This window comes from Bremia lactucae, linkage group LG1, assembly GCF_004359215.1.
Source record: "Bremia lactucae strain SF5 linkage group LG1, whole genome shotgun sequence".
Lineage (NCBI taxonomy): Eukaryota > Oomycota > Peronosporomycetes > Peronosporales > Peronosporaceae > Bremia > Bremia lactucae.
The window spans coordinates 3,306,229-3,318,348 of record NC_090610.1 but is presented as its reverse complement, the minus strand read 5'-3'; the positions used below and the strand labels follow the sequence as shown (position 1 = coordinate 3,318,348).

The window sequence follows — 12,120 nt, the reverse complement described above, 5'->3', positions numbered from 1 at the left end:
CGGTCAACGCCGTCGTCATCCTTCTGCATGAGCGCGCTGCCGATTGCAAAATTACTTGCATCGCAGACGACGCTAAAGGGCTTATCCGCGTCTGGCAATGCCAAGACCGGTGCCTCTACAAGAGATTGCTTCACTGATGTGAACGCATCTTCTTGTTCTTTTAACCAAACCCATTCTGTGTCCTTTTTAAGGAGATCAGATAATGGTTTAGTTTGCTCCGCATAATTCTTGCTATACTTATGCAAGTAATTAGCGAGCCCTAGGAATTGGCGCAAATCCTTCACATGCCGTGGGATTGGCCATTCCTTTACTGATTTTACCTTGTCTGGGTCTGCTCGTACACCATGTGTACCAACGATGCAGCCCAGTACAGGTATCTCAGGGACCCCTATGACGCACTTTTGCAAGTTGACGTACAATTGGGCGTCCTTTAAAGTCTGCAACACAGCGTCTAAATGACGCTTGTGCGACTCTATTGCGCTCAGCCCGTCCTCGGCCCTACTATGCACGAATACATCGTCAAAGTAATGAGGCGCGTAGGCACGGTGCTGACGCATCACGTGAGCCACCACTCGGTTGAATGTCGCTGGTGCGTTTTTCAAACCTTGGGGCATCACAAGCCACTCCCAAAGCATACCGCTTGGGGTGCTTACAGCTATTTTGGCTACATCGGACTCTCTCATAAGTACCTGATAGTAGCCATCCTTCAAATCCAACGCGGAAAAGATAGTTGACTTTCCCATGGAGTTCAACAAAACATCTTTCCGCGGGATTGGCGTTTGCGCCGGTTTGGTCGCCGTGTTTAGCTTATTGTAAGCATGAATTACGCGCGATCCACCTGTGGCTTCACGCACACAAAAGGTTGGGCGTGGTTCATGCTTCCAATAAGCTGAACAGGGTGACCAAGCAGTAAGGCGATTTGCTCTCACGCACATGTCCCGCCTTGGCTTGCTTGTCGAAGAACTCATCGGTATAATCGACTTGTTCTTTCGGCAACGGCCATTGCCTGGTCACACAATACTTGGCGCCAGGTTCGAGGTCAATTTTGTGCCCGATGCCCCTATCTACTGGTAGGCGAATCGGCACTTCTTCTCGGAACATATCGCGATGTTTCCACAGAACCTCAAAGAACGGACTGTCTCCCAAGGCATCCCAGCATTGAGGAGCAAACGGTTTCTTTTTGTCCGTTTCTAGGACGCTCTCGTCCATTGTGGACGACGAGCAACAGTCCACCATTCTCTTCTGGAACTGGTGTGACTATTTCGTGGAATTTCCTTCCTTTAATTCGGCAAGGAACAGATCCCACGACATCTCCGGGAGATTTACTATCTCCTCGGCAGATTTAAAGACTTGTCGGAGCTTCTCAACTGAGGATGCCTCCGCAATTTCGTCTTTGACGGCCTCGAACACCTCGTTTGAAGGCCCGTCCTCTTCAGGGACTGATTCGACGGTCACTCGTTTGGACGTGTCTTTGATCGTCCTAATCTGTCGGGTATTCGTTCTTCGAGTCATTACGACCTTTGTCTAGGAAGCGGATGCCGTTACTCTCCTGGCTAACGCACCCCTTCCAACCGCACCAGACTCCAGGCACTGTACCTGTTTTTGCGACGCTTGACTTCCTGTCAGCTCGCCGTCTACTGCCACAGGCTTTTGGATCTGTGCAGGACATTCGGACGCATGACTACTTGTCATCGTCCTATTCACTACCTCAGTCTCCACGAGCTGGGTAGGAATTGGTGAAATTTGATATCCCGTCAACGCACCCTTAACTGTGTTCGACACGACATCAGTGCATACGCCTCTCGCAGGAGCACATCCTAACTGGTGTCCTGCGTAGAGCTCGCATCTGTGCGTGTGCGCCAGTCTATCCATGATTGGTACTTTGCCAACCATGACATGTCTAGGATGAGGTCATACGGACTCTCCATTCCTAGCACTGTGAGCTCATCTTTACAAGAGAAGTCACTAAAGCTGAAGGCGAGTTCTACCTGAACTCCCTCAGATTTAACTAGCGCGCCGTTCACTAAACGAACGATTGCCTCTTCTCGCTTGCCATCCTGGCAAAGCGACATAAACATCGCCGGTCTCTTTCTTAGAGCCGCGAGTTTTACGAATTCTGTGATGCACCCGAATCCACTAGGAGGGTCATCACCTGGTCTAGCCTCGTATTTGAGCGCTATAGACCAGCACGGTTGAGGTCCGAAATTTCGAGACCTCAGGAACTATGCTACCCATTTGGTCGACAATTCTGAACTTAGAGTCCGCGTCAGTAAGGCAACCCGCCCCTACTGCGCTCCTGCATTTCCCGACCCCTTAGTGGTCGATGCAGAACTCATGCGTCTCGCACGCTGGTTCTTGACATCGCCTTTTGGGTAGGGAGTCCTCTTGCTGGGCGTCTTTGCCCCAGCAGGGACCCTGGCATAACAGCGAGCTATCATATGGCCGCGCTTGCCGCATTTATAGCAGACAACGTCTGCATTGTTTAATTCCATGGGAGTGGAATCAGACCTCTCGGCCGGCGGCATATACCAAGCTGTCGCCGCGGCACTATTGTAGGATTGCACCTCAACTAAGGCAATTTGGATTGCTTCTTCCATCGTCGACGGCACCTTTTCGAAAAGGGTCTATCGCGATGGGCCATGCGGTAGTCCGCTCATAAACGTGGGCACCTTAATGTGCCCCGAAATTGGACCTACGGCAATGGACGCCGACAGCGAGCACATCTCTTGCACATACTCTTGCAGAGATCGCTTCGCCTGTCGCGCCCCAAAGAAGCCCGCCCGAAGCAACATTTCGTTGGTCGGCGGCTGGTACATGGCGCGAATCTTTTCCTTAAAGATCGCCCATGTAGAGAACGCCTTTCTGTCCGCCATTAGCGCCGAGTAAGCCCACTCTGAGGCCTTACCGCGCAGGTGCAACATGGCGTACGACACCATCCGGCTGTCGTCCTCGATGAGCTGCGCGACACCGCATTGCTCCACGGCTAAAAGGCAGTGGACAATCGTATGCGCTGCAGTTTATATCGAACTCGGCAATGTGGCCGGGCGGAGAGCATCATAACAATCCTGTTGAGAGCCTCGCTCCGAGCCTGCTCATGCCTCAGCTCATCCTGAGTCTGAGTGACCGACTCCGCCGCAGCATGGCTCTGTGCCTCGGACGCGGCCCTCCGCTGTCCGAGCACGAATGCCTCAATTGCTCCAACTGAGCAACATGTTGCTCAGGAGGACTGCCCAGGAGCCTGGCCAGGGCTTGTTCACCAAGTCCCTGCGCCAATTGCCCTGCCACCTCTCGATGATGTTCGGAGAGGTGGGGGTGGAAATAAGCCCAATCGATGTTGAGGCTCATCCTCACGTGCACACGCAGAGATGCGGGTCGTGGGAAGGATTTCAAGTGCTACCAAGTGTAGGCGGGCACATCGTAATGCGGCCACGCTCTACTAAGACACACTTACTAAGTAGCAAGTAGTTTTGAGACTGTTTTATATTTAATCGCATTAAATATTAATACCTATTTTTACCAATAAAAAATGTCTTCTCTATAGATAACACTAATAGTATTGCCTTCGTATCTTTCTAGAGACCTGGCCTAATGTGAATGCACCTATGTGCATCACACACACAAGGGTTGGTCACAAATGAGAACCACACCCGAGTGGTGGGTCTAATTAGTTTATTTAAGTAACTGACCATTTTCTTAAGTACACCAAATGTACTTAGCGGGGCTTGTGTAACATTAGGGCAACGTTAGCCCGTTACATAGCTCGTTCCCACCTATTCCTAACGCAGCCGACCACTTTCGAGGAAGCTGCCTATTCGGCGTTGCTCGTAACCACAGCAATTACCCGTGGATGACGTAGCCACTCGTCTTATTTAGCCAAATACCGACAGATGACGGCAGTGTAAACAGCAGCGATGCTATTCTTTATCCTCCCCTAGAACTAACTGATAATTTAACATCATATTGTTTTGAAAATTATGAATTTACGTGTCTTTGTACTAGAAATAAGTATATGACTATCAAATGGTTGATATCCGTCAACAACCAAGATCTCGTACGCCAGTTTTAAATACACAGTAGCTTTGTACCTTATAGCTTAACAAATTGCCCAAACGATCGCATAACTTTACGCAAGTGATAGAAACATCTGTTTCGAAGGAACGCTCTTAAACTGATCTTTCTATAGTGCGACAAATAGCAGACTACTCTGAACATTGCTGCTCCAGGCAAATCAATTGTATGAGAGATTTTATCAGCATATCAAGCACTATCTTGACAATGCGCACAAGAAGAATAGCGCTTAGTGTTAGTGGCTGTAATGTGCACCGAACAAGCAACTGCCTCAAGAACGATTGTAATGAAATATATTAAGCGTCATTGTCATTAACACCTATGTGCTTCTGACCAATATTATCCACTACTCGACGATTTTCGATGTCACGCAACTTCTCGCGCAGTTCTTCTGGCGTGTAGCGGCTATTGAGCATGCGGTACTTCTTAAGCTGAATCACGCCTACCAACTCGCGAACCATCCAGCGTCCATGCTTAATAGCTTTCTTTATCGCCACAGGGTCCGTCAGATTGCGATTTTGGTAGAAAGCAGTCTTTGTTTTTTCGCGCACGTAGCTCAGACCCATTGGGTAGTCCCGCCCCACGAGCAGGAAGCGCTTGTATAGATCGCGCACCTTGCCGTTCATCGATTTTTTTTTACTTTCGACCAATCAAGGCGTTTACCCTACGACCAGTGAATAGGAGCTCGAAGCATGTGCTCCGGAACTTCTGATGCGGAACCCCCCTTAACGGTTGGAACAGTGAGTGAAGCACGCACTACAATAAGAGTACCCCATGCAGCCACAGCGCTCATCACATTCATAATTGGAGTTATATCGCGAGCATCGCGTAAGCACTTGATGGTCACGACGTTTAGCTTTTTGGTGTCCGAGGGGCTGGACGTGTTTCGTGCTAAGGTCGACTCGTGCACAGAAAAAGTAAAACAAACTGACCGGGGCAAGCGTCACGTGCGTGACGACTTGGCACTTTACATGCGACCGAAGCTCACTCCAAGCAGGCCGATTTGGTGGAAATCACCTTACTAAAATTTTGAGAGTCGCGTGGCCAGAAGTTACAAAAATTACCTGAAGCGCAAACTAAAAGAGCCGTTCCAGTGCGAAGTGTATGTCTAACTCAAGAAGGTTTTCTCACCACGACGTCGGCAAAAGATTCAATAAATTGTACCCCGATGGCCGGGCAAAAGGAATTTATACGGAACCAAGGGGGTCGACTCATTTGTTGAAGTGCCGCTTGGATCCACCAAGCGGACGCGATTTATGTGCGCTGGAAATGAATTAAATCAAAGTCCTCATGATTCTACTACTATTGCACAGTGCTAATGATGATAAACAACTCAATTGTGCCTGTACAACTTAAAGTTTAGGATCTGCTTGCATGCTTTGCGTCGTTGCAACAGGATACCTAGCACGTGCTGATTTCAATGGCTTCCAGTGAAGACAGCTATAACGAGCGTGGCAGCTAGCGAGCAGAAGCAATGAAAAGCGTAGTACCTTAACGCAACTTGCATTATTCTAATGTATATAATAGGCGGTTATCGCCTTCGCGTGTGTTTTTCTCTACAATTGTATCACCTGATTCATCGCCAATGCTGCTTACATCTTTTTTCTTAGACTTGTACATGCGCAGCATCCGATAGGCCTTCTCGGCAAAATCCTCTCTCGTGCAGCTCGAGTCTTGCGTTAAAATTGATAGACAGGTGCTAAAGTCTAGCTAGACACGCGTGCGGCCAAGTCGTAGCATTTAACAATCATTCCATGCAACTAAGATACATACTTCTAGACATCTCAGATTCCAAAAATCCGGAAAAGGAAATCAAAAACCAAAATTGGCAACAAATCGCGTTCCAAAATATGAATGGAGCGAGCCAAAGTCACCTCCCATCACGAGGCCCATTTTAATACTCTGACGGTGGCAGGCCCGACGCGTCAAAACTGCTCCATGACGACCCTGAATCCCGTCGCAGTGGTTGACGTCCACCTGATGTTAGGCGCTTGTCCTCCATGCTTTTCAAATAGCGAAACTGGCTAGGAGGAGGATGCATATATGACGATGGCTGTTGTTGCGGAATGTCATATTGCTGGTGTTGGAAAGCAAATTGTCCTCCTGATCCGCGAGACGGGTGTTGCATCTGGATTTGCTGTTGCGGCACAAACATTTGTTGTTGCTGGGCTGGAGGGGGCTGAGGCGGATACGGGTGCTGCTGCTGCTGCTGCGGCATCGCTGGTGGATGGTGGTGCAGATAATACTGCTGCTGGTACTGATGTTGCAATTGAAGTTGCTTCTCCATCGACGGTGGCAATGGCACGGGCGACGTTGGGTAACCAGAACTACCAGTAGTTGCTGCAACGATCTGGGCAGTATTACTCTCCACCGTACGCAAGTCGCTTTGACCATGTGCAAATCGGCACTCATCTTTCGAATAGTTGCAATTGCCTTTTAAAAAGTAGTAGCATAACTCCGTCTTGTAACTCTGTAATCTTGGAGTCGTAGCTTGCAAATTTGGTGGATTCGCAGGACCGACGCTACCGGATCCACCTTCACGCAAGTCACTTATACCATGTGCCATCAGACAATCGCGGCGCGATTTGATACAAGTACCGTTCTCAAACGCTTGACATAGCCGAGTTTTGTAGTTAGGAGCGTGCTTACTACTGCCAACAGTGGTACTTAAGCCTGTCGGACGCACCAAATCACTCTCACCATGGGCAAACGAGCACGTGCGGCGCGTCTTGTTGCATTTGCCTTGCATATAGTACATACAGATTTCCGTCTTCCAATTGCTTGAAGGGCCTAGTGGAGGTCCGGTAGATCCGCTCTGACTGCTGCTACGGTGCAAACTTGCTTTTCCTTGCCCAAACGAAGATGTGCGAGACGGTGAGGTTACCACCCCAGTCTCAACTCGTCCTCCAGTTCCAATTACCGGATTAAAACTTGGATGGTTATGTAAAATGTAGTCAATCGCTGCGGATTCCTGTCCATCAAAGCGACGCAAAATCAATTCCAAATCCCCAATGGAAATTCCATCAAAAAGCTCAGAAAGCATCGACAGTTGCAGCAATGAGACTGAAGCGTATCTTCCACTCTCGCTATAGCTTGTCTCTTTTCGCCCGTCTCCACTTTTAAATCGGTCTCGTTCTAGCGATGGGCTAGACAAATGCTCTGGGAAAGATGATGCCGTAAGTGACAATGGCTCCATATCTCCCTGAAGCAAAGGATATGAAGGTGGTGCCTTATCCTCACTTAAAGCAAATGATCTAGCATGTTGTTTGGGCATGAGTTGCGGCGAATCTAGTAATGTCGATGGCAAAAATTGTCCCATCAACGTATTTCGAAGAGTCTGTGTGCTCGACGATGGTGAAGGAAGCTCTTCGTCGTCGGCACCGTGATCACCTTCTCGTCTAGGAGCCGTGGATGAAAAAAACTTAAATGCCATAATATTCGAGCCGGATGAGGCCCCACCTGACGGACCCGTCCCACTAGAATCGCCGGTGGAGCCGGGAATGGGCTTATTAGGTGAGCTCCAAAGATTGTCACATTGATCTTGTAAAGACGAAGAATGCGGAGAGCGGCCATGACCGGATTCCAAGCCCTCTCCGCTGCGTCGGAGTCGCAATTCCTGAATTTCGTTTCTAGCGTTTAAAAGTGCCAGACGTTCATCCACGAGCTCGCGTTTCAATTTCGTTGAAAGTGAACTGTGAAGCGCCATGCGCTGTTTTGCCAGTCGCTGTTCGTCCCGCAATTCTTCCACAACTTGCTGCAATTCATGCACTTCCAGTCTCGACGTTTGCAGCTCGCGCAGAATGCGACTCTTGTCGTCGTCTAGCTCCTTCCCGTGCAGCTGCTCGCCGACTTTCGCAACAGTAACACCGCCTTTCTCCATCTTCATAGAACATAGCCAGTTTTCATTGACAGCAGATCACAACAATTAGTCAAGAGTAAAAGGGAAGGTGTTGCGCCAAGATAAAGCGTGTTCAACATGGCGGACTTTTCAATAGTCCACCGTTCGAGGTAGCAACAAATGGTCCAAAAAGTTCTGCGTACCCAAGAAATCTTGCTAGGTTCGACACCATAATCTCGACCGATGTCTGAAACAACCTGTATTATCAATAGTTACGCCACGCATGATAAGTGCCCACATACAAAACAATCGTCAGTGATTTGAGAAACGGCTAAGCCATGTCCACCCTCGTTGGTCACTGAGTTGACGATGGAAACGCGAAAAAAAATTAACGTCAGCGCACCTGGACAAGCGATGATTGAAAAGCCAGGCTAATTTCCGTGGCGACGCGACCAAGCAGCTCACCTGTCTCGGGTGGCGTCGTCTGCTGATTTAATGATGCTGCTGCTGGTTCTCGTTCCAGCATAGAGTCGACAGGTGCCGGCTCATGCTGCGGCTCAGCTGGCAAGTCCGGTGCGACCACCATTTCAATTAAAGATGTTATTGATGTTCAAGCAATTACTTGATTGCCTTGTGGGTCAAAGTTATGGGCTCGATAACTTTCGAGCGAGTTCGCCTTGGCGCTGACTGCGCTGGCTGCAAATGCGCGGGCAGGGCCTGGTAGATGCAGCGACGTGAAGCAGGAAACTAGGGTCAGGTCGCGACGACGGACGTACGCTTTTTTGCTCGAGGCTTTGAGTCCTGGTCGGAGCAGTGCTGACAGGTGGCTCTTCTGCTTTTTCCGAGATGCTCGCGTCGGTTGAGCGAAACGGGATAAGGCTGGGTGGCAGAGGACGAGCAACACGAAAAGCGAGTGAGCGATTAGTTAAATCTGGGCTAGGATGCGAGTTTATATGTCGCAGTATTCAGTTTTGCTGGCGTAATATGCTGCATCGTTGCCGCTAATTTTTCAAGCTCCTCCCAGCGGAGAGGTCCAAGATAAGAACAGATTTTGCAGGACTTGCTGTCTCACAGGGATATAGAGTGCAAATTAAAAACTGGCTTTGTCATATGGATACGACTTATCAGTTGTCAACAGGGTTATCAGGACAGGATTTTTAGAGGGGGGACCAAATACCCTCGATGAACAGCCGGTCAGCCAATCAAATTGCTGATGTAGTCGTTTCTTTTGCGATATTTTGGGTGGACTGGTCGCATGAAAAAACCGACCGGTAATGTCGCTAGCATATGTACTTTAGTTTAACTTGGGGTACCGAATAGCGGCAAAAATAAATTGCGGACGGACGTAAATGGCAAAAAAGCTATTAGCGAGCTTGAAATTTTAAAATATATGTAACACAATTAGAGATCGCCTTACAGTTTACGATTTGCGCTAGGAAATCCACCAGTACTTTATTCGTCATTGAAGTAGGAAATAGTACATGGTATAGGGATAGGCAGTACCGTACCATGTGAATACCACGAATTCGTCAAGAGCGTTTACACCGCAAATGAGTGGAGTCTAGTACGTGTCTGCATTTGCGGTTTCCTTCGGAAGGGATTAGCAAACACGTCGTGATATCCTTTCAATCGGTAACGTCAGCTTGTCGCGAGTTGTGGGCTAGATTAGGCAACATGACCATGATTGACAAAAGAACAATAATTAAATTGGGATGTAGGTTCTTCGCCATGGCTTGATTTTACGCCCGTATAGGGTTAGCAATCATACTTTGTTGCTCACTCCGTCAATGAACTGCTATATATATATATATAAAATATGGCAGTTAATTGACGGAGTGAGCAACAAAGTATGTTGCGGAGACTGTTGCTCACGGACCAGCGGACCACAAAATGCAATGCTAAAAGTGGTACTGATGTTATCAAGCCTAGTGTTAAAAATGTACGGGAGATGCAGGCAAGCTTGTATTGACGAGTGCAAGCCGCTTCTCAAGAGTCGATTTAATGAAAGCTTAAACGAAGGAACATGCTTGTATTCCAAATGTTCCACTCAGCTGCAAATGGCACAAAAAGGACATGACGAAACTTGGCGGAGCAGCTCGATTTTCGGCAATATACGGAGCGGTAATATGCTGGACGCTCAAATTAATGTTTCCAAGCATTGTGCCAGGTTAGGTACTGTTGCAGAATGTTATTTAATGTGAGTTAATGAAGTCGTTGCTGTAGCAAGTCAAACTCTAGCTTTTGGATGCTACGTTGCTTTAATTGAAAAGTCGGCTTTTTAATGCTTGCGACATTGTTTCGGATTATAAAAGCATTTTCGCCTAATAGCTGTATTTGTATTGATTTTAATTCCGCTCAGAGCGCGATAATCAACCTGCAAACAGCTACTCTGTGCGATTATTTGTCAACACTGGCGCCTTCATCTGGAGCAGCTCTCATATATTATGCTTTCCATTCTAAGTAAACTAAAATGTTCGCAGGGGGCATATAATCGTCGTAGATTCTCTTACATTCAGACAAAAAGGATATAAATTTATGTGAATGAAGATCTGCCTCCTCTAAATGCAATCAACCCTTCTTCAGATACTTAATTTTGAATCTTAATAGCTGTTGTTTCAATATCATGAATTGTTACCCGCTTAAAGCATCGCTTTTGTTAGCACACTCTTACGCTCGCCGCACATCAGTCGTTCGCGTCATCAGATGCGAATCACGTACTCAAAAACAATATATTATCAGCACGTTTGCCAAAAATGTTGATTTGATGATAGGAAATACTGTTAGAATGTTTCCTCTCAATATTATTATCCTTCATAGCCTCGCAAGAGAGAGTGTCCAACAGATCAAAGCTTCTGATAAGTCGCTGATTCCTTATCCTACAGGTTTTTGCTACTTGTCGTGTGAGTCAATCGCTTTGACGAGAAATAATTAAGTGTGGCGTTGAGAAACTACGTTGTCCAGTATAAATGGCTGCGTGCTGTGCATCATGCAGAAAAGGGCGATGCTTGTACCGAATTCCGTATAGAACCGCAAAGCTTTTTTTCTTTTCCATCTGTAGCGGACTGACTGGAAACTAAACAAGCGGCGGTACTATGATGGCTAAGTCTGCGAATCTACACTGTCAACGTGTTCATTATTTATTAGGAAATATCGCTTCTCCTAACAGCCGTTATGGTAGAGCAGCCCAAAATTCAAACCAACACTTCTGCCACTCGGAATAGGCCGATTGATAGATGTCCAGCAGGCACCTCTGTATATGTCACTTTACCAGTAGCAGCGAAAAAAATAAAGCCCATTTTTTATGTAAGTCGAAGATTTTGTCGCAGAATTGGTTGGTGGAAAAGTATGACAGTAGGCCAACTTATCGAACCTAAATGGATAATTCAGCGTTTTCTTGTCAGACGCGACCAAAAAAGCGAGATGGTAATCGTGCTTAAGACTGGCACATTTCGTTTATATACGCTACACCGAGTAAGCGTGGCCAGAAATTCGATCAAATCAAAATAGTCTTATATTTTAGTCATTGGCTAATAATAGTCATAGCGTCTTCGTCTACGCGGTCATCATAAAATTGCTAGCTCCAAAGTAAAGAGCGACAAGTGGATTGTTTAATCAAGTTTCGGCTCACGCGGCTCAAAGCCAGCAAAAGCAACATTGCTTAACAAATGGATGCTACCAGTGATTAAGACGAAACAAAAATTGCATAATTCGCGCACCTATCCTAACAGCATTGAAGAAAAAAGCGCCTCTGTGAAAGTAGAGTGTTAAGTAGAGTGCCACCGATTGACTTGGCATTTAATGTTTGATGCCGATCTTTAGCTTTATTCGTAAGCTTTGCCCTTAACGGTTGGAATTTATGGGTTGCGTGCACATTTTCTCGCCATTCGACAGATTTCTGAATGATTAGCATTAGCTAGGTCATCAATCATAGTATTTTTTCAAATCTGGTCGCTGTGGTACCCCGTTCTAAAAGTGCACCTTTAAAACTATCGCTCTCTTAAACATAGGATGCTATTCTGGTGTACAGCGTAGCCGCCCAGTTACAAAGCTTGATGTTCGAATTTTGCTATTTTACAGAATGGCTCTTTCCTCGTAGGCGCTTTTTGTAACGGGCTAGAGTTGCCCTAATGTTACACAGTCCCCATGAAGTACATTTGGTACTTAAGGGGATGGTCAATTACTAAATAATAGTAATTAGACCCAACACTCGGGTG

General features: G+C 47.1%; 3 protein-coding genes across 3 annotated transcripts; all 3 read right to left on the bottom strand.

The window, feature by feature from the left end:
- Positions 1-4,364: 4,364 nt before the first annotated feature.
- CCR75_004741 (uncharacterized protein) lies at positions 4,365-4,694 on the bottom strand (the record flags this gene model as incomplete). Its single annotated transcript, XM_067962827.1, has 1 exon — positions 4,365-4,694. The coding sequence occupies one exon, from the start codon at positions 4,692-4,694 to the stop codon at positions 4,365-4,367; it is 330 nt and encodes a 109-aa protein (XP_067822640.1).
- Positions 4,695-5,962: 1,268 nt separating this feature from the next.
- On the bottom strand, positions 5,963-7,948 carry CCR75_004742 (uncharacterized protein; the record flags this gene model as incomplete). Its single annotated transcript, XM_067962828.1, has 1 exon — positions 5,963-7,948. The coding sequence occupies one exon, from the start codon at positions 7,946-7,948 to the stop codon at positions 5,963-5,965; it is 1,986 nt and encodes a 661-aa protein (XP_067822641.1).
- A 91-nt stretch (positions 7,949-8,039) lies between these two features.
- Positions 8,040-8,677, bottom strand: CCR75_004743 (uncharacterized protein; the record flags this gene model as incomplete). The annotated part of the gene is made up of 2 exons (XM_067962829.1): positions 8,310-8,677; positions 8,040-8,153 (listed from the first exon to the last, which is right to left on the bottom strand). Exons 1-2 carry the CDS (start codon positions 8,490-8,492, stop codon positions 8,040-8,042), a joined length of 297 nt encoding a protein of 98 aa, XP_067822642.1. The 5' UTR covers positions 8,493-8,677.
- Positions 8,678-12,120: the final 3,443 nt, after the last annotated feature.